We start from the raw sequence: 20,296 nt of genomic DNA on the forward strand, positions 1-20,296 counted from the left end.
TTGGAGGTGCGTCTTGGTCAGTTTAACTCAGAAAATGCCGCCCTTGTTAATCTGCCGTCATAGGCTGCTGCCTTATCCTGCCTAATGAGTGGGCCGGCCCTGGATCCCTCCCAAAGTTTCAATAATTTCATATTCCTTATATTAAGCAAACCATTTTTATTTTATTTACGGATAGAGAAGGGCACACTCCAACCCTCAGACATAATTTACAAACCAAGCATTTGTGTTTAGTGAGTACCAGGGATGTTCTCTTGATAAGTGCGTGAATTGGACCATTTCCTTGTCCTGGCTTTACTAGTCAGCCATTAAAGATAATGGAAGTGGCAATTGCTCTTTACATATAAGCGCCTTGAGTGAGGATGTAATAAACAGAGGTACAGTATAATAATAACTTATAATTTGGGTTGATTAAAAAAATAGATGCTACAGTATGTTAATGTTTATATTGAGTTGACCTGTGGCTTAATTGTAATTTAGAATAAGGTACAGAAATAACCTTATTTGAGTGCAGGTCTTCATGTCTAAGACATTTTTTGTTTCCTTTGTCAAACCATCTTGGAAATATAGCAGACGATCAAGTCTTAATTTTGGCTTTTGCTACTTCTATAATAGACTGTATTGAAGTGTCTAGAATCCAAACTTGAGATCAATGCAAGAACTATGTGGACGTCTAAATTACGTAGAGTTGGTATTCGTTCTAGGGGTAACAAAGAATGGGAATATTTCCGGCAAATTTCAAAACTTTCCCTCGAAACCATTGTAATTTTGTGTGTAAACATATAATTCTAATTTTCCAAAATAATAATTAATACTAACACATTTCCAAATTCCCGAAGTTTACAAAAAAGTACACCCCTAATTTGGCTCTAAGCCCACATAACCAATGCATTAGGGTACAGTAAATCCATGATTTAACATTCTGCTATAGAGATTTATGCACGTTAATGCGTATGTCGTGTCTCAATAATTATTTTGTATATGAAAGTCTTCTTTAAAGTGTTTAAGGTTAGTCTTGGAGTCCTTTTCAATTTTGATGTCCTCGTGGAAAGTTGGCCATTTGGATGTTGTCCATTTGGAGTCCAGGATTGTAGTAAGCTGAACCATCATATTTCAAGTCCAAAGGCTCACTGTTGTCCAGTCGCAGAACTAGGAGTGAGAAACAGAGATGTGAAATTTTGCATGGCCGATTTATGATAACAGGTACTTTCCTATAATGTATTCAGTCCTATCAGATAGAAAATATGCCAGGAAATCCTAAAAGGGAAATATCTCCAAGGGAACTGCTTACCTGAGTCTGAGGGGAATTCCTCAACAAGCTTCCTGTGTGTGAAATCCCGTCGGCCTCTCCTTCTCAGGATGACATAGACCACCATCGCCACGAAGCACACTGCCACTCCTGTGCCCAGGATGGCACCCCATGCCTCACTCCTCTTCTTGTTCTGCACTGCATCTGAGGCCAAGCCTTTGAAAACAAAAATAAATGTATCACAAAAAATACATGAAAAAGAGGAGGTAAATACATTGCAAATACAACATTCTAATATTGGTGCAATTCTAATATAGGTGCAATTCTAATATATGGTGCAATAAATGTCTGGGTTTATTATTTATGTATTGAAAAATATCTTCCGGTCACACTTTATTTGGACAGTACCATATAGATTATCTACAGATGGTCATACTATCAACAAAGTATCTGTTGATAAGCAAATCCTTCCTAAGGTTACGGTTAGGGTTAGGGATAGGTTTAGAATAAGGGTTAGGGTAAGAATTAAGGTTAGGGTTAGTGGACAGTAAGTTGAAATGTTGTTGAGAGTTATTGAACATCTAAAAACCATATACAGTGGGGGAAAAAAATATTTAGTCAGCCACCAATTGTGCAAGTTCTCCCACTTAAAAAGATGAGAGAGGCCTGTAATTTTCATCATAGGTACACGTCAACTATGACAGACAAATTGAGAAGAAAAAAATCCAGAAAATCACATTGTAGGATTTCTTATGAATTTATTTGCAAATTATGGTGGAAAATAAGTCACCTACAAACAAGCAAGATTTCTGTCTCTCACAGACCTGTAACTTCTTCTTTAAGAGGCTCCTCTGTCCTCCACTCGTTACCTGTATTAATGGCACCTGTTTGAACTTGTTATCAGTATAAAAGACACCTGTCCACAACCTCAAACAGTCACACTCCAAACTCCACTACGGCCAAGACCAAAGAGCTGTCAAAGGACACCAGAAACAAAATTGTAGGCCTGCACCAGGCTGGGAAGACTGAATCTGCAATAGGTAAGCAGCTTGGTTTGAAGAAATCAACTGTGGGAGCAATTATTAGGAAATGGAAGACATACAAGACCACTGATAATCTCCCTCGATCTGGGGATCCACGCAAGATCTCACCCTGTGGGGTCAAATTGATCACAAGAACGGTGAGCAAAAATCCCAGAACCACACGGGGGGACCTAGTGAATGACCTGCAGAGAGCTGGGATCAAAGTAACAAAGCCTACCATCAGTAACACACTACGCCGCCAGGGACTCAAATCCTGCAGTGCCAGACGTGTCCCCCTGCTTAAGCCAGTACATGTCCAGGCCCGTCTGAAGTTTGCTAGAGTGCATTTGGATGATCCAGAAGAGGATTGGGAGAATGTCATATGGTCAGATGAAACCAAAATAGAACTTTTTGGTAAAAACTCAACTCGTCGTGTTTGGAGGACAAAGAATGCTGAGTTGCATCCAAAGAACACCATACCTACTGTGAAGCATGGGGGTGGAAACATCATGCTTTGGGGCTGTTTTTTCTGCAAAGGGACCAGGACGACTGATCCGTGTAAAGGAAAGAATGAATGGGGCCATGTATCGTGAGATTTTGAGTGAAAACCTCCTTCCATCAGCAAGGGCATTGAAGATGAAATGTGGCTGGGTCTTTCAGCATGACAATGATCCCAAACACACCGCTCGGGCAACGAAGGAGTGGCTTCGTAAGAAGCATTTCAAGGTCCTGGAGTGGCCTAGCCAGTCTCCAGATCTCAACCCCATAGAAGATATTTGGAGGGAGTTGAAAGTCTGTGTTGCCCAGCGACAGCCCCAAAACATCACTGCTCTAGAGGAGATCTGCATGGAGGAATGGGCCAAAATACCAGCAACAGTGTGTGAAAACCTTGTGAAGACTTACAGAAAACGTTTGACCTGTGTCATTGCCAACAAAGTGTCACGGTTTCGGCCGAGACTGCTCCTCCTCCTGGTTCGGGCAGGCTTCGGCGTTCGCCGTCCCCGGAGTACTAGCTGCCACCGCTGTATGTTTCGTGGTGTGATTACTTTGGTCTGTCTTGTACACCTGTGTCTGTTTGTGTTCTGATTACGTGTCTTATAAGTTCCCTGTGTTGTATTGGTTAGTTTGTGTGTTGTTGTCTGCCTGTCTTTCAGAGCTACGTGTTTTGCGCTCTGTTTGTTTTGTGTTTAGTGTTTACGCTTGTTTGCGTAATTCCCTCGCCTCTGTTTTTGGTCGAGGTCGTGTTACTCTTTTGCACTTTGGACTATTAAAGTCTGTTGGATGTAACCTCTGTGTCCTGCGCCTGACTCCTCCACCACATCCACATCGGTTCCTTCTGACAGAACAACACACCCCAACTATGGAGTCAGCAGGAGCAGTGGCGGCACCCAAGTCGCTGGAAGAACGGATCAGCTATCAGGACACTATGATCCGGCAACTTGGGGCCGCCATGGACGAGGTGTCCAACACTCTGCGCCGGTTGGTGACTGGAGAGGTGCCCACGCCTTCTTACACCATCCCATCACCAACGGCCAGTCCTCCTCTCTCAGCACCGGAACCCAGTGGCATTCGGCTCTCGCTCCCGAGGGCATATGACGGTTCTGCAGCCGGGTGTCAGGGGTTCCTCCTGCAGGTGGAACTCTACCTGGCTACTATACACCCAGCGCCCTCGGGATACGAGAGCGTCTCCGCCCTCATCTCCTGTCTGTCCGGCAAGGCATTGGAGTGGGCCAACGCCGAATGGAGGGGAATAGACGCCGCTACCATCACCTACGCAGAGTTCTCCCGCCGCTTCAGGGCTGTCTTCGATCACCCACCTGAAGGGAAGGCGGCGGGGGAGCGTCTGTTCCACCTCCGACAGGGGAAGAGGAGTGCACAGGAGTTCGCACTGGAGTTCCGGACGCTAGCGGCGGATGCGGGGTGGAATGAGAGGGCCCTCATCGACCATTACCGGTGTAGCCTACGAGAGGACGTTCGTCGTGAGCTGGCCTGCAGGGACACCAACCTATCATTCGACCAGTTGGTAGACATCTCCATCCGTCTCGACACCCTGCTGGCTACCCGCGGACGTCCCGAGTGGGGGTCATCCATTCCACCCTCCAGCACCTCCGAGCCGATTCCCATGGAGCTCGGGGGTGCTGGCGCTAGAGAGAGGAGGAGAGAGAACCCGAGGGAGGCCATCCCCTGCACCTACTGTGGCCGTGGAGGACACACCGCGGCCAGGTGCTGGGGAGGGTCTCCTGGGAGAGGGGACAACAGGTCACGCACTGGGGAGTCATTTCAGGTGAGTAGGCGCCCCACTTACCCAGAGCTCTCTGTTGGTCACATTAGTATTCCTGTGAGCTTTCCACAGGTGGCACCTCATTCCCAGCATAAGGCGCTAGTAGATTCAGGCGCAGCTGGGAATTTTATTGATCGGGCATTTTGTTATAGATTAGGAATTCCCCTTCGGCCGGTAGAAGCTCCCTTTCCTGTCCACGCATTAGACAGCCGGCCGTTGGGGTCGGGGCTGATCAGAGAAGTCACAGCACCACTTAAGATGACGACGCAGGGGGGTCATGAGGAGATCATTCAGTTTTATCTGATTGACTCTCCTGCGTACTCCGTGGTGCTGGGGCTTCCTTGGTTAAGCGCCCATGATCCTACCATTGCGTGGCAACAGAGGGCTCTTATGGAGTGGTCTGCCCAGTGTGTAGGGAGATGTCTAGGTGTTTCCTTAGGGGCGACCTCGGTAGAGAGTCCGAACCAAGTGCCCGCAATGCGCATTCCCCCTGAGTATGAGGACTTAGCACTTGTGTTCAGCAAAGCGAGGGCAACACGGCTACCACCTCATAGACAGGGGGACTGTGCGATAAATCTCCAAACAGGAGCGGCTCTTCCACGGAGCCGTGTGTATCCCTTGTCTCAAGAGGAGACAGCGGCTATGGAGACTTACATAGCCGAGTCCTTGGCACAGGGATACATACGGTCCTCCACTTCCCCGGTTTCCTCGAGTTTCTTCTTTGTGAAGAAGAAGGACGGGGGTTTGCGCCCGTATATTGATTACCGTAGTCTCAATCAGATCACGGTTAAGTATAGTTACCCTCTTCCACTGATTGCGACTATGACGGAGTCATTACGCGGAGCGCGGTTCTTCACAAAGTTGGACCTCAGGAGCGCGTACAATCTGGTGCGCATTAGGGAGGGGGATGAATGGAAAACGGCATTTAGCACCACCTCGGGTCATTACGAGTATCTCGTCATGCCATACGGGCTAATGAATGCTCCTTCAGTCTTCCAATCCTTTGTTGACGAGATTTTCCGGGACATGCATGGGCAGGGTGTGGTAGTGTACATCGACGACATCCTAGTGTACTCTTCTACACGAGCCGAGCATGTAGCCCTGGTGCGCCGAGTGTTGAGAAGACTGTTGGAGCATGACCTGTATGTCAAGGCAGAGAAATGCCTGTTCTTCCAGGAGTCCGTCTCCTTTTTGGGTTATCGGTTGTCCGCGTCTGGTGTGGAGATAGAGGTAGACCGTGTGTCGGCTGTGCGTAATTGGCAAATTCCAACCACTGTAAAAGAGGTGCAGCAGTTCTTGGGTTTTGCTAATTACTACCGGAGGTTTATCCGGGGCTTTGGACAGGTTGCAGCTCCCATTACGTCCCTACTAAAGGGGGGTCCGGTTCGTTTGCAGTGGTCAGCTGAGGCGGACAGGGCATTTGTCAAACTGAAGAACCTGTTCACCTCGGCCCCGGTGCTGGCGCATCCGGATCCCTCTTTACCATTCCAAGTTGAGGTAGACGCGTCCGAGACCGGTATTGGGGCAGTCCTGTCACAACGGTCCGGCACGCCACCTAAGCTCCGCCCCTGTGCGTTCTACTCCAAGAAGCTCAGCTCGGCAGAGCGCAATTATGACGTTGGGGACAGGGAGCTGTTAGCTGTAGTCCAGGCCCTAAAGGTGTGGAGGCATTGGCTTGAGGGGGCTCAACACCCTTTCCTCATTCTGACTGATCACCGTAACCTGGAGTACATCCGGGCAGCTAGGAGATTGAACCCTCGTCAGGCTAGGTGGAACATGTTCCTGACCCGGTTTGTTTTTAAGATCACCTACATCCCAGGGTCCCAGAACGGTAAGGCAGACGCCCTGTCCCGGCGGTATGACACAGAGGAGAGGTCCATTGAGCCTACTTCCATACTGCCGGAGTCTTGTCTGGTGGCTCCGGTGGTATGGGAGGTCGATGCGGAAATCGAGCGGGCACTGCATACCGACCCTACTCCCCCCGAGTGTCCTGTGGGGCGGACGTACGTTCCGCTCGAGGTTCGTGATCGTCTTATTTATTGGGCTCATACATCACCCTCCTCTGGACATCCAGGGATTGGCCGGACAGTGCACTGCCTTAGCGTGAAATACTGGTGGCCAACGTTAGCTAGGGATGTGAGGGTTTATGTCTCCTCCTGCTCGGTGTGCGCCCAGTGTAAGGCGCCTAGACATTTGCCCAGGGGTAATTTACATCCCCTGCCCGTTCCACAACGACCATGGTCCCACCTCTCGGTGGATTTTGTGACCGACCTACCCCCTTCACAGGGGAATACCACCATTTTGGTCGTTGTGGATCGGTTTTCCAAGGCCTGTCGTCTCCTCCCAATGCCGGGTCTCCCTACTGCCCTACAAACCGCAGAGGCCCTATTTACCCACGTGTTCCGGCACTATGGGGTCCCCGAGGATATTGTGTCTGACCGAGGTCCCCAGTTCACCTCCAGAGTCTGGGGGGCGTTCATGGAACGCTTGGGGGTCTCGGTGAGCCTTACCTCGGGGTACCACCCGGAGAGCAATGGGCAGGTTGAACGAGTCAACCAGGATGTGGGTAGGTTTCTGAGGTCCTATTGCCGGGACCGGCCGGAGGAGTGGTCTAGGTATATCCCCTGGGCAGAGATGGCCCAGAACTCTCTCCGCCACTCCTCCACAAACTTAACACCTTTCCAGTGTGTTTTAGGGTATCAGCCGGTCCTGGCACCGTGGCACGAGAGCCAGATCGAGGCCCCTGCGGTGGACGAGTGGATTCGGCGCTCGGAGGAGACGTGGGACGCTGCCCATGTCCATCTGCAGCGGGCCATCCGTCAACAAAAGGCGAGCGCCGATCGCCACCGCAGTGAGGGACCGGTGTACGCACCGGGAGATCGAGTCTGGCTCTCGACTCGAAACCTGCCCCTCCGCCTGCCCTGCCGGAAGCTGGGTCGGCGGTTTGTGGGGCCCCTTCAAAGTCCTGAGAAGATTGAACGAGGTGTGTTACAGGTTACAACTGCCTATTGAGTACAAAAATATTAACCCCTCATTCCATGTGTCTCTTCTCAGGCCGGTGGTAGCTGGCCCACTCCCAAGAAGATGAGATAGGAGAGACCCCTCCGCCCCCTTGGACATCGAGGGGCCCCGGCGTACAGGGTCCGGACCATCTTGGACTCGAGGCGCCGGATGAGTGGTCTCCAGTATCTCGTGGAGTGGGAGGGTACGGTCCGGAGGAACGGTGCTGGAGTGCCTAGGAGGGACATCCTCGATCCATCCCTCCTGACTGAGTTCCACCGTGGGCATCCCACGCGCCCGGGTCCGCGTCCTCCTGGCCGTCCCCGAGGCCGGGGTCGGCGCTCGGCTGGAGCCGCGCGTCAAGGGGGGGGTACTGTCACGGTTTCGGCCGAGACTGCTCCTCCTCCTGGTTCGGGCAGGCTTCGGCGTTCGCCGTCCCCGGAGTACTAGCTGCCACCGTTGTATGTTTCATGGTGTGATTACTTTGGTCTGTCTTGTACACCTGTGTCTGTTTGTGTTCTGATTACGTGTCTTATAAGTTCCCTGTGTTGTATTGGTTAGTTTGTGTGTTGTTGTCTGCCTGTCTTTCGGAGCTACGTGTTTTGCGCTCTGTTTGTTTTGTGTTTAGTGTTTACGCTTGTTTGCGTAATTCCCTCGCCTCTGTTTTTGGTCGAGGTCGTGTTACTCTTTTGCACTTTGGACTATTAAAGTCTGTTGGATGTAACCTCTGTGTCCTGCGCCTGACTCCTCCACCACATCCACATCGGTTCCTTCTGACACAAAGGGTATATAACAAAGTATTGAGAAACTTTTGTTATTGACCAAATACTTATTTTCCACCATAATTTGCAAATAAATTCATAAAAAATCCTACAATGTGATTTTCTGGATTTTTTTTCCTCATTTTGTCTGTCATAGTTGACGTGTACCTATGATGAAAATGACAGGCCTCTCTCATCTTTTTAAGTGGGAGAACTTTCACAATTGGTGGCTGACTAAATACTTTTTTTCCCCACTGTACAGTACATCTACATCTACCAAACAAAGGACCATTCTTCCTATAATTGAGGGCAAAATGTGTGTTTAAAAATAAATGTACAAAAGCATATAGAGCAAGCACCCTTTTACATGAGTAGTCTCAACTCAATAGACAGAAATGTTTCCCAGCCATGTAATTACGCTACCACAATCAGTGCAATTACCATGTGTGAAAATAACAGGTTTTATTGCAATTCAGTAAAAGTTTTCCATCTATTTAATCATGTTGAACCAATTAGTGAAACTAATAATTAACAATGTCAGTCAAATGAAAAGTGTAAAGTGTATCAGTATTTCATTGTCGTTTCATGTCATTTGTGAAATTACCACGCAAGTGATACAGTGCCTTCAGAAAGTATTCACACCCCTTCTTGACTTTTTCCACATTTTGTTCTGTTACAGCCTGAATTTAAATTGGATTAAATTTAGATTTTGTGTCAGTGATCTACACACAATTCCCCATAACGTAAAAGTGGAATTTTGTTTTTAGATTTTTTTAAACAAATTAATTAAAATGAAAAGCTGAAATGTCTTGAGTCAATATTCAACCTCTTTGTTATGGCAAGCGTAACTAAGAAATTGTTGCATTTTGCATTTATATTTTTGTTCAGTGTAGTTACTCCACAATACAAACCTAAACGACAAAGTGAAAAGAAGGAAGCCTGTACAGAATAAAAATATTCCAAAACATGCATCCTATTTGCAATAAGGCACTAAAGTAATACTGCAAAAAATGTGGTAAAGAAATGAACTTTTGTCCTGAATACAAAGCATTATGTTTGGGGCAAATCCAACATAACACATCACTGGGTACCACTCTTCATATTTTCAAGCATGGTGGTGGCTGCATCATGTTATGGGTATGCTTGTCATCGACAAGGACTAGGGAGTTATTTAGGATAAAAAATAAATTGAATAAATTGACAAATTCAACTTTCAGCAGGATAATAACCTAAAACACAAGGCCAAATATACACTTGAGTTGCTTACCAAGACGACATATAATTTATCTGAGTGGCCTAGTTACAGTTTTGACTTAAATTGGCTTGACAATCTATGGCAAGACTTGAAAATGGCAGTCTAGCAATGATCAACAATCAACTTGACAGAGCTTGGAGAATTATTTAAAGAATAATGGGCAAATATTGTACAATCCAGCTGTCATTGCTCCCAAAGGTGATTCTAATATGTATTGAATCAGGAGGTTGAATTAGTGTTTAATTTAGCATTTAAAAAATATATAATCTTCAAATGTCTCTTCCACTATGACATTACAGTGTATTGGGTGTGGATCATTGACAAAATGGACAATTAAATACATTTTTATCCCACTTTTTAACATAACAAAATGTGTAAAAAGTCAAGGGGTGTGAATACTTTCTGAAGGCACTGTATGTAAAACATTTTACCAACATGATTTATTAAATTATGCTCTCCCTGAATCCCTGATTGAATTACATTAACCAACCCCTGTAAGAGGAAAAGCATTATGGCTGAAATGCAGTTACAGGATGTGTTAGTTCTGCTAATGTATTGTTTCAATTCAGTGAGGATAAATACTTTCCTTATGCCTTGGATCCAGCATCCAGGTTGTACTCATTATTTCTTAAACTTTTTTTGATAAAAATGCAACAAAAAGATAAAGCAAAGAGGACTATGGATTGTTTGTGTTACCCTTGGAAACCTGATTACCATAAAACCACTGTCTCCTTGGGCATAGACTGCATTCGGAAAGTATTCAGAACCCTTGACTTTTTCCACATTTTGTTACATTACAGCCTTATTCTAAAATGTATTAAATAAATAAAAATCCTCATCAACCTACACACAATACCCCGTAATGACAAAGCGAAAACAGGTTTTTAGAAATGTTTACCAATCTATTAAAAATAAAAAACCGAAATACCTTATATACATAACTATTCAGACCCTTTGCTATGATAATCGAAATTGAGCTCAGGTAAATCCTGTTTCCATTGATCATCCTTGAGATGTTACTACAACTTGATTGGAGTCCACCTGTGGTAAATTCAATTGATTGGACATGATTTGGAAAGGCACACAAGTGTCTATATAAGATCCCACAGTTGACAGTGCATGTCAGAACCAAAACCAAACCATGAGGTCGAAGGAATTGTCCTGCAGCATTGAAGGTCCCCAAGAACACAGTGGCCTCCATCATTCTTAAATGGAAGAAGTTTGGAACCATCAAGACTCTTCCTAGAGCTGGCCACCCGGCCAAACTGAGGGCCTTGGTCAGGGAGGTGACCAGGAACCCGATGGTCACTCTGACAGAGCTCCAGAGTTCCTCTGTGGAGATGGGAGAGCCTTCCAGAAGGACAACCATCTCTGCAGCACTCCCCCAATCAGGTATTTATGGTAGAGTGGCCAAACAGAAGCCACTCCTCAGTAAAAGGCACATGACAGCTCGCTTGGAGTTTGTCAAAAGGCACCTAAAGACTCTCAGACCATGAGAAACAAGATTCTCTGGTCTGATGAAACCAAGATTTAACTCTTTGGCCTGAATGCCAAGCGTCACGTCTGGAGGAAACCTGGCCCATCCCTACGGTGAAGCATGGTGGTGGCAGCATCATGCTGTGGGGATGTTTTTCAGCGGCAGGGACTGGGAGACTAGTCAGGATCGAGGGAAAGATGAACAGAGCAAAGTACAGAGACATCCTTGATGAAAACTTACTCCATAGAGCTCAGGACCTCAGACTGGGGTGAAGGTTCACCTTCCAACAGGACAACGATCCTAAGCACACAGCCAAGACAACACAGGAGTGGCTTCAGGAAGATTCTCTGAATGTCCTTGAGTGGCCCAGCCAGAGCCTGGACTTGAACCCAATCGAACATCACTGGAGAGACCTGAAAATAGCTGTGCAGCGACGCTCCCCATCCAACCTGACAGAGCTTGAGAGGATCTGCAGAGAAGAATGGGAGAAACTCCCCAAATACAGGTGTGCCAAGCTTGTAGCGTCATACCCAAGAAGACTCGAGGCTGTAATCGCTGGCAAAGGTGCTTCAACAAAGTACTGAGTAAAGGGTCTGAATACTTATGTACAGTGCCTTAAAAAAGTATTCATCCCCCTTCGCGTTTTTCCTATTTTGTTGCATTACAACCTGTAATTTAAATGGATTTTTATTTGGATTTCATGTAATGGACATACACAAAATAGTCAAAATTGCTGAAGTGAAATGAATAAAATAACTTGTTTCAAAGAATTCTAAAAAATAAATAACGGAAAAATGATGCATATGTATTCACCCCCTTTGCTATGAAGCCCCTAAATAAGATCTGGTGCAACCAATCACCTTCAGAAGTCACATAATTAGTTAAATAAAGTCCACCTGTGTGCAAGTGTCACATGATCTGTCACATGATCTCCGTATATATACACCTGTTCTGAAAGGCCCCAGAGTCTGCAACATCACTAAGCAAGGGGCACCACCAAGCAAGCGGCACCATGAAGACCAAGGAGCTCTCCAAACAGGTCAGGGACAAAGTTGTGGAGAAGTACAGATCAGGGTTGGGTTATAAAAAAATATCTGAAACTTTGAACATCCCACCATTATTAAAAAATGGAAAGAATTTGGCACCACAACAAACCTGCCAAGAGAGGGCCGCCCACCAAAACTCACGGACCAGGCAAGGACGGCATTAATCAGAGAGGCCACAAAGAGACCAAAGATAACCCTGAAGGAGCTGAAAAGCTCCACAGCGGAGATTAGAGTATCTGTCCATAGGACCACTTTAAGCCGTACACTCCACAGAGCTGGGCTTTACGGAAGAGTGGCCAGAAAAAAGCAATTGCTTAAAGAAAAAAATAAGCTAACACGTTTGGTGTTCGCCAAAAAGCAACACTCGAGTGGTTTAAGGGGAAACATTTAAATGTCTTGGAATGGCCTAGTCAAAGCCCAGACCTCAATCCAATTGAGAATCTGTGGTATGACTTAAAGATTGCTGTACACCAGCGGAACCCATCCAACTTGAAGGAGCTGGAGCAGTTTTGCCTTGAAGAATGGGCAAAATTCCCAGTGGCTAGATGTGCCAAGTTTATAGAGACATACCCCAAGAGACTTGCAGCTGTAATTGCTGCAAAAGGTGGCTCTACAAAGTATTGACTTTGGGGGGGTGAATAGTTATGCACGCTCAAGTTTTCAGTTTTTTTGTCTTATTTCCTGTTTGTTTCACAAGAAAAAATATTTTGCATCTTCAAAGTGGTAGGCATGTTGTGTAAATCAAATGATACATTATATTATAACTATTATATTATTATTATATACAAACCCCCCAAAAATCTATTTTAATTCCAGGTTGTAAGGCAACATAATAGGAAAAATGCTAAGGGGAGTGAATACTTTCGCAAGCCACTGTAAATGTGATATTTCCTTTTTTTCATTTTGGGGTATTGTGTGTAGAAAAAAAAACTATTAAATCCATTGTAGAATAAGGTTGTAATGTAACAAAATGTGGAAAAGTCAAGGGGTCTGAATACATTCCGAATGCAATGTAATGTGGTTTGTGGTATGCGAAGATGAGATCTAACTATTCCAAGGCAGTTTTGATACAACTTTATACAACCAAATGAAAAGTACCAGACTAGTCAATTTGCTAATAAGATTAACAACATGTTTACTATGAACAGCAATTTCCCCTCTTCAAATAAGCTTTCATAATCTCGGTCATCACATTTGGAAATTCAAATGTTTACTTCCCTGACATCTCCTTATCTGAAGACCAAGCTTGTTAACCTCACTTGCCTTTCTATTTTCTCACAACACTTTTTATTTGATAAAATGGAGCACACCCTGCATTTACATTAGCATCAAAGTTGGGTATTCATATTCCTGGCTTACACATTTCATCACAATATTGTTTTGAACGTTTAAGCCTGACTCCCGACTCAACGTTCCACTCAATGCATTGTCAATTGGCACTGATGAAGAAGTGCATTATAGTGGCTTGGAAATACATTGCCATTTCTAAAGGAGGCAAATAATTAGTAGGAAAACCTTTTGTCATCATTGTGATGTCGTCAGATTAACATTAGATGTAGTATTACGTTAGCTAGCTAGCTAAGATTGAGGGGAGAGCATCGGATTTTAGCTAGATAACTCTAGAATTGCTAGGTATTTTTTACGAACTGCTAGCTAATGGCAACTTTGCCATCTGTCTAAAGTAAATTTGGTATTTGGTATTTGTTGGTATTTTATTAGGATCCCCATTATCTCTTCCTGGGGTCCACACAAAACATGACATAATACAGAACATCAATAGACAAGAACAGCTCAAGGACTGAACTACACAATTATGAAATAAGAAAATAAGAAAAAAATAAGAACACTTTGTGCTTTGAGGTGTTGTATATATATATTTTTTTTAAGCAAATGTTGAGATGGAAGGGAATTCCATGTGATCATGTCTCTATATAATACTGTGTGTTGCCTTGAATTCGTTCTGGATTTGGGGACTGTGAATAGACCCCTGGTGGAGTAAGTATGCCTGTCAGAGCTATATGTAAGTTGATTATACAGACAATTTGGAATTTAACACAATAATAATTCTCACAAAAACAAGAATTGATGCAGTCAATCTCTCCTCTACTTCGAGCCAAGAAAGACTGACATGCATACTGTTGACATTAGCCCTCTGTGTACATTGAAGGACAAATTTGACGACATCATAATAATGGCAAAGTTGTTTCCTACTAATTATTTGCCAACTGTTACGCAATGTAGTCGTATTTCCGGGCCACTATACACTCTTAGAAAAAAGAACCCTTTTTGGTTCCAGGTAGAACCCTTTTTGGTTCCAGGTAGAACCCTTTTTGGTTCCAGGTAGAACCCTTTTGGGTTCCATGTAGAACCCTCTGTGGAAAGGGTTTTACATGGAACCCAAAAGGGTTACACATGGAACCCAAAAGGGTTATACATGGAACCAAATGGGGTTCTTCAAGGGGTTATCCTATGGGGACAGCCAAAGAACCATTTTAGGTTCTAGATACCACCTTTTTTTCAAAGAATGTAGTGTAATTTAGACTAGTGATTGTCAACTGGGGGGTCCCGGGAGGATTTTAAGGGGTCACTGGACTATATATATATATATATTATTTTGAAAAGTAACAGCCGCACCTAAACGTTTATTTTGAAAGGATACCGCCGCACCGCTTATTGCTGCTGACTTTACACCTGTAGCGCGTCTGCAGTGATGAAATGGCTAGCTACGTTCGGACTCAGAGGTTTTTCGCGCTGCACACTCACTGACCAATACAATAATGTTCTTGCCCCACACACACACACACTGATCCAATAAAAATGTCATTCTGCAACATTGTTTTGTTTTAAATGTGACACGTCCAATCAGATAATACAGATATTCTTCTGACAGCTAGCTTGATTGACAGCTAACAATGCAGATGTGTTCTGCAGGCATTGCACATGTAGATAGTTAGCTGTCATTAACTCATGTAGGCTAGCTGTCAGAGTAAAATCATGGATAATTTTTTTTAACTCCCTCTTCATATACTGCTGCTTCCAATTTCAACAACAAGGCAGACAACCCTGTCCCTGTCAAGAAGAGAAAATACGACCCCCGACTTCAAATATGGTTTTACATATACAGAAGACAGACAGGGTGAGTGTAGACCGCTGTGCGTCCTATGCAACGAGCTTTTAGCTAATGAGAGCATGAAACCCTCCAAAATGAAAAGACACCTGGACACCAAGAATCCAAGCCACAAAGATAAGACAGCTGACTTAAAAAAATAAAAAAGTCAATATCTAGAGGCCTCACAAGATTCATTGAAGATTCGCCCATCATACCTTGTGGCCTAGCGCATTGCTAAGTGCAAAAAAGCCCACATCAGCACAGAGGATCACATACTCCCTGCTGCGATTGATTTGTGCACTTAAATCTTGGGAGAGTCAGTCGCCAACAAACTTAAAACCATACCCCTATCCAATGACACCATGAGGAGGAGAATCCATGACATGTTTGAGGACATAACGCACCAGATATCAGAGCGCATCAGTGCAAATATTACGCACTGCAGCTTGATGAATCCACAGGTGTGGCTAACCATGCCCACTTAGCCCACTTTTAAGTAACTAAGGCAGTGAACAATTATGAATTAACAATAACGTTAGCAAGTTACAAACCATTGCATATACGTAAACATTATTACTCTTAACTTTACTAATTTAACTTAAACGTACCTTTTGGAATTTCTTCAAGTAGCTAGCTTGCTAGTTAGTGGTCAACAGTTGTATTTTCGTTGAGAAGTCTCAGGTTACGGGCGAACGGAAGTGAAGTTAACCTGCTACGCGGAAAGGCGGAAGTTAGATGACGTCATCGTGAAAAGGGCCTATTCTAATGGTCTATGTCAGACACGTCTCGAATAATAAAACTTCGATGGATACCGGACCCCTTTCGAGTGGAGATGGGAAGCGTCATGTTGCCAAGCAACGAAGAGGATCAGCTGGTGGAGTTGTCATTTGATCTGCGCTTCCCGGAAATGACACTGCCACAGTTCTGGTGTAGCGGGAGAGTATCTTGCTCTCGCCTGTCATGCAATCAGAATCATGCTACGGTTCAGCACTACCTATCTGTGTGAAAGTGGCTTCTCTACAGTGGCCATGCTGAAAACTAAAAGCAGAGACAAACTGGACAGCCAGCATGACCTCCGAGTTGCCCTGTCAACCATCACCCCAGACTTCAATAAACTTATCAAACTGAAGAAACACACCCAGTTTACCCACTGATAGGCCACACACACACACACACACACACACACACACACACACACACACACACAACATAAATAAACAGGTAAATGAGTTATTGTTCAGTATGTTAATTATTATTATTATTATTTTATTTTTTAGGGAGAGATCAGCTTTAATATTGGTCATTATTATTGGTAATTAATTCTGACATTCATATTACATTTTATTGAACTGGTTAAAAACTTACACCTTTAAAAAAACTTTTCAAGGTTGTGAAACTATTCACATGGTAATTGATGATTACAAAATCCTAATGATTGTTGTTTTTTCTATTTTAAACAATTGTATGTGATGTGTTACTGTGGTCCTTTGTAGCTCAGCTGGTAGAGCACGGCGCTTGTAACACGAAGGTAGTGGGTTCGATCCCCGTGACCACCCATACACAAAAATGTATGCACGCATGACTGTAAGTCGCTTTGGATAAAAGCATCTGCTAAATGGCATATTATTATTATTATTATTACTGTTCATTGACTGGTTTTGATGTCATGTTCTGAGTCTGATCATTTATTACACCCCACTCCTGAACTGGTCACCTAATTAAATGGTGTATTCTCTTGAATTGATAATAAATGTTTTTTCAGTTAATATGTCTGTGTAATGACTTTCTTTAATACCATAATAGTAGCCCATTGAGACAGTCTATTTTGCAAGTGAAGACTGCCCAAGAAGGCAGCTGCAATACAACATTACAAAATGTAATCATCAACAGTCCATAATATTGGGTCGTGACTCAATTGTCATTGTCAATTTTGATCCCCAGGCAAAACCAGTTGAGAACCACTGATTTAGACGAAACAGTCATTAGTCACCGTTTGGAATGACTGGTCACCACTAGAGTTTTGGGGGCTACTGTGGCTGAGGTGTCTTTAGAATGAATGTACACTCTAAAAATGTGGGGTTCGTCAAAGGGTTCTTCTAAGATCCTCAAAGTTCATTGAAGAACCTTAGGTTTCTTGGCACTGAAAAATGCCAAGAACCATATAGGAGGTGGGGTTCATCGAGGAACCTTTTTAGTTCTTGGGGGTTCTTGCAGGAACCTAACTTCCCAACTGAAACATTTGGGTTTTGAATTTGAGATGACAGCAGGTGCAGGCATTTAACTGAAAAATTGAAAGATCTCAATTTAAGGTAAGGTTTCTCTCTTGTATGATCTAAATTGATATTGTTTTATGATTATACCATCTATCTTTCATATTTGTTCAAATGGCTGTTGTTTGACACTTTGTCCCTTTTTACAATTCCTTCTAAGACAGAAAATTGACACAATTCAATGGATATCAATCAACAAAGAGATAAGAATATGTTAAAAATATAGCTGCATTGTGCGCAGATGCCTGAACTGCTCAGTTATTTGTGTGTCTTTGTATGTACAATTAGTAGTGGTTTGCATCATAATGTTATGCAGATCACATGTCTCATCTACAGTTAATTTAAATTAAGGGTTTCTCTAAAACCTTATAGGACTCTGTCACAGCTGCCATCTTCCTCCTCCCTTACTTCTCCAATGACGATCCCAGAGCCCTCTACATTATGGACAAGGTACAGGTAAGTCAGAAGTTTACATACACCTTAGCCAAATACATTTAAACTCAGTTTTTCACAATTCCTGACATTTAATCCTAGTAAACATTCCCTGTTTTAGGTCAGTTAGGATCACCACTTTATTTTAAGAATGTGAAATGTCAGAATAATAGTAGAGAGAATGATTGATTTATTTCAGCTTTTATTTCTTTCATCACATTCCCACTGGGTCTGTCACGCCCTGACATTAGAGATCACCTGTATTCTCTGTTTGGTTAGGTCAGGGTGTGATTTGGATAGAATCTAGTTTATTCTATATCTATGTTGGCCGGGTGTGGTTCCCAATCAGAGGCAGTTGTCCATCGTTGTCTCTGATTGGGGATCATACTTAGGCAGCCATTTTGCCTACCTTTAGTTGTGGGATCTTGTTTCTGATTCTGTTTAGGCTTGTTGCTGTTAGCGTTTAGAACTTCACGTTCAGTTGCTTTTGTTATTTTGTCAAGTGTTTATTTAAATAATTAAACATGTACGCATACCACGCTGCACCTTGGTCCGATCCTTTATACAACGAACGTGACAGGGTCAGAAGTTTACATACACTCAATTAGTATTTGGTAGCATTGCCTTTAAATTGTTTAACTTGGGTCAAACGTTTCAGGTAGCCTTCCACAAGCTTCCCACAATAAGTTGGGTGAATTTTGGCCCATTCCTCCTGACAGAGCTGGTGTAACTGAGTCAGGTTTGTAGGCCTCCTTGCTCGCACACACTTTTTCAGTTCTGCCCACAAATGTTCTATAGGATTGAGGTCAGGGCTTTGTGATGGCCACTCCAATACCTTGACTTTGTTGTCCTTAAGCCATTTTGCCGACAACTTTGGAAGTATGCTTGGGGTCATTGTCCATTTGGAAGACCCATTTGCGACCAAGCTTTAACTTCCTGACTGATGTCTTGAGATGTTGCTTCAATATATCCACATCATTTTCCTTCCTCATGATGCCATCTATTTTGTGAAGTGCACCAGTCCCTCCTGCAGCAAAGCACCCCCACAGCATGGTGCTGCCACCCCCGTGCTTCACGGTTGGGATGGTGTTCTTCGGCTTGCAAGTAGCCCCCTTTTTCCTCCAAACATAACGATGGTCATTATGGCCAAACAGTTCTATTTTTGTTTCATCAGACCAGAGGACATTTCTCCAAAAAGTACGATCTTTGTCCCCATGTGCAGTTGCAAACCGTAGTCTGGCTTTTTTATGGCAGTTTTGGAGAAGTGGCTTCTTCCTTGCTGAGTGGCCTGTCAGGTTATGTTGATATAGGACTTGTTTTACTGTGGATATAGATACTTTTGTACCTGTTTCCTCCAGCATCTTCACAACGTCCTTTGCTGTTGTTCTGGGATTGATTTGCACTTTTCGCACCAAAGTACGTTCATCTCTAGGAGACAGAATGTGTCTCCTTCCTAAGCGGTATGACGGCTGTGTGGTCCCATGGTGTTTATACTTGCGTACTATTGTTTGTACAGATGAACATGGTAACTTCAGGCGTTTGGAAATTGCTCCCAAAGATGAACCAGACTTGTGGAGGTCTACAATTTTTTTCTGAGGTCTTGGCTGATTTATTTTGATTTTCCCATGATGTCAAGCAAAGAGGCACTGAGTTAGAAGGTAGGCTTTGAAATACATCCACAGGTACACCTCCAATTGACTCAAATGATGTCAATTAGCCTATCAGAAGCTTCTAATGCCATTACATAATTTTCTAGAATTTTCCAAGCTGTTTAAAGGCACAGTCAACTTAGTGTATGTAAACTTCTGACCCACTGGAATTGTGATACAGTGAATTATAAGTGAAATAATCTGTCTGTAAACAATTGTTGGAAAAAGTACTTGTGTCATTCACAAAGTAGATGTCCTAACCAACTTGCCAAAACTATAGTTTGTTAACAAAAAATGTGTGGAGTGATTGAAAAACAAGTTTTAATGATTCCAACCTAAGTGTATGTAAAATTCCGACTTCAACTGTATGTGTATGAAAACCTTTGTCAAAAGTGAATCGTTTTTTTCATTCACATTTACCACAAAAACCAAGGTATGAATACTGTTGTGTGCATGTTTTGTTAATCATCTGTATAATTATATGTTTTTGTTGTATTCACAGACTACACCTCTGCTGAATATAATAGGAAACCTGTTTGATCACCATGCATTGCAAAATCATTCTGGCTATTCATAACCTACAGAGGACATCAACATCAACATGCCAGAGTCGTTTTAAAGGGTTCTTCGAATAACTTATAGGGGTTACCCCACAGTTTCAATTTGAAGAACCCCTAAAGGATCCTCCAGGAAGCTTTTATTTTCAGTGTAACAATGGCGTAATGCTACCAAGTGACGGAGGTGCAAA

The 20,296-nt window shown here is 43.6% G+C and overlaps 1 protein-coding gene across 1 annotated transcript in view; it reads right to left on the reverse strand.

Annotated features, from left to right (window-relative positions):
- Nucleotides 1-207: 207 nt before the first annotated feature.
- Nucleotides 208-20,296, reverse strand: part of LOC121534529 (mucin-15-like) — a 28,219-nt gene continuing 8,130 nt past the window's right edge. Inside the window, exons 3-4 of the mRNA XM_041841112.2 lie at nucleotides 1,289-1,462; nucleotides 208-1,146 (exon numbers count right to left, since the gene is read on the reverse strand). Coding sequence (XP_041697046.1) covers nucleotides 1,025-1,146; nucleotides 1,289-1,462 — 296 coding nt within the window. The 3' untranslated portion in view covers nucleotides 208-1,024. The remainder of the gene's footprint in view (nucleotides 1,147-1,288; nucleotides 1,463-20,296) is intronic.

The sequence above is a fragment of the Coregonus clupeaformis genome, chromosome 21, assembly GCF_020615455.1.
Source record: "Coregonus clupeaformis isolate EN_2021a chromosome 21, ASM2061545v1, whole genome shotgun sequence".
NCBI lineage: Eukaryota > Metazoa > Chordata > Actinopteri > Salmoniformes > Salmonidae > Coregonus > Coregonus clupeaformis.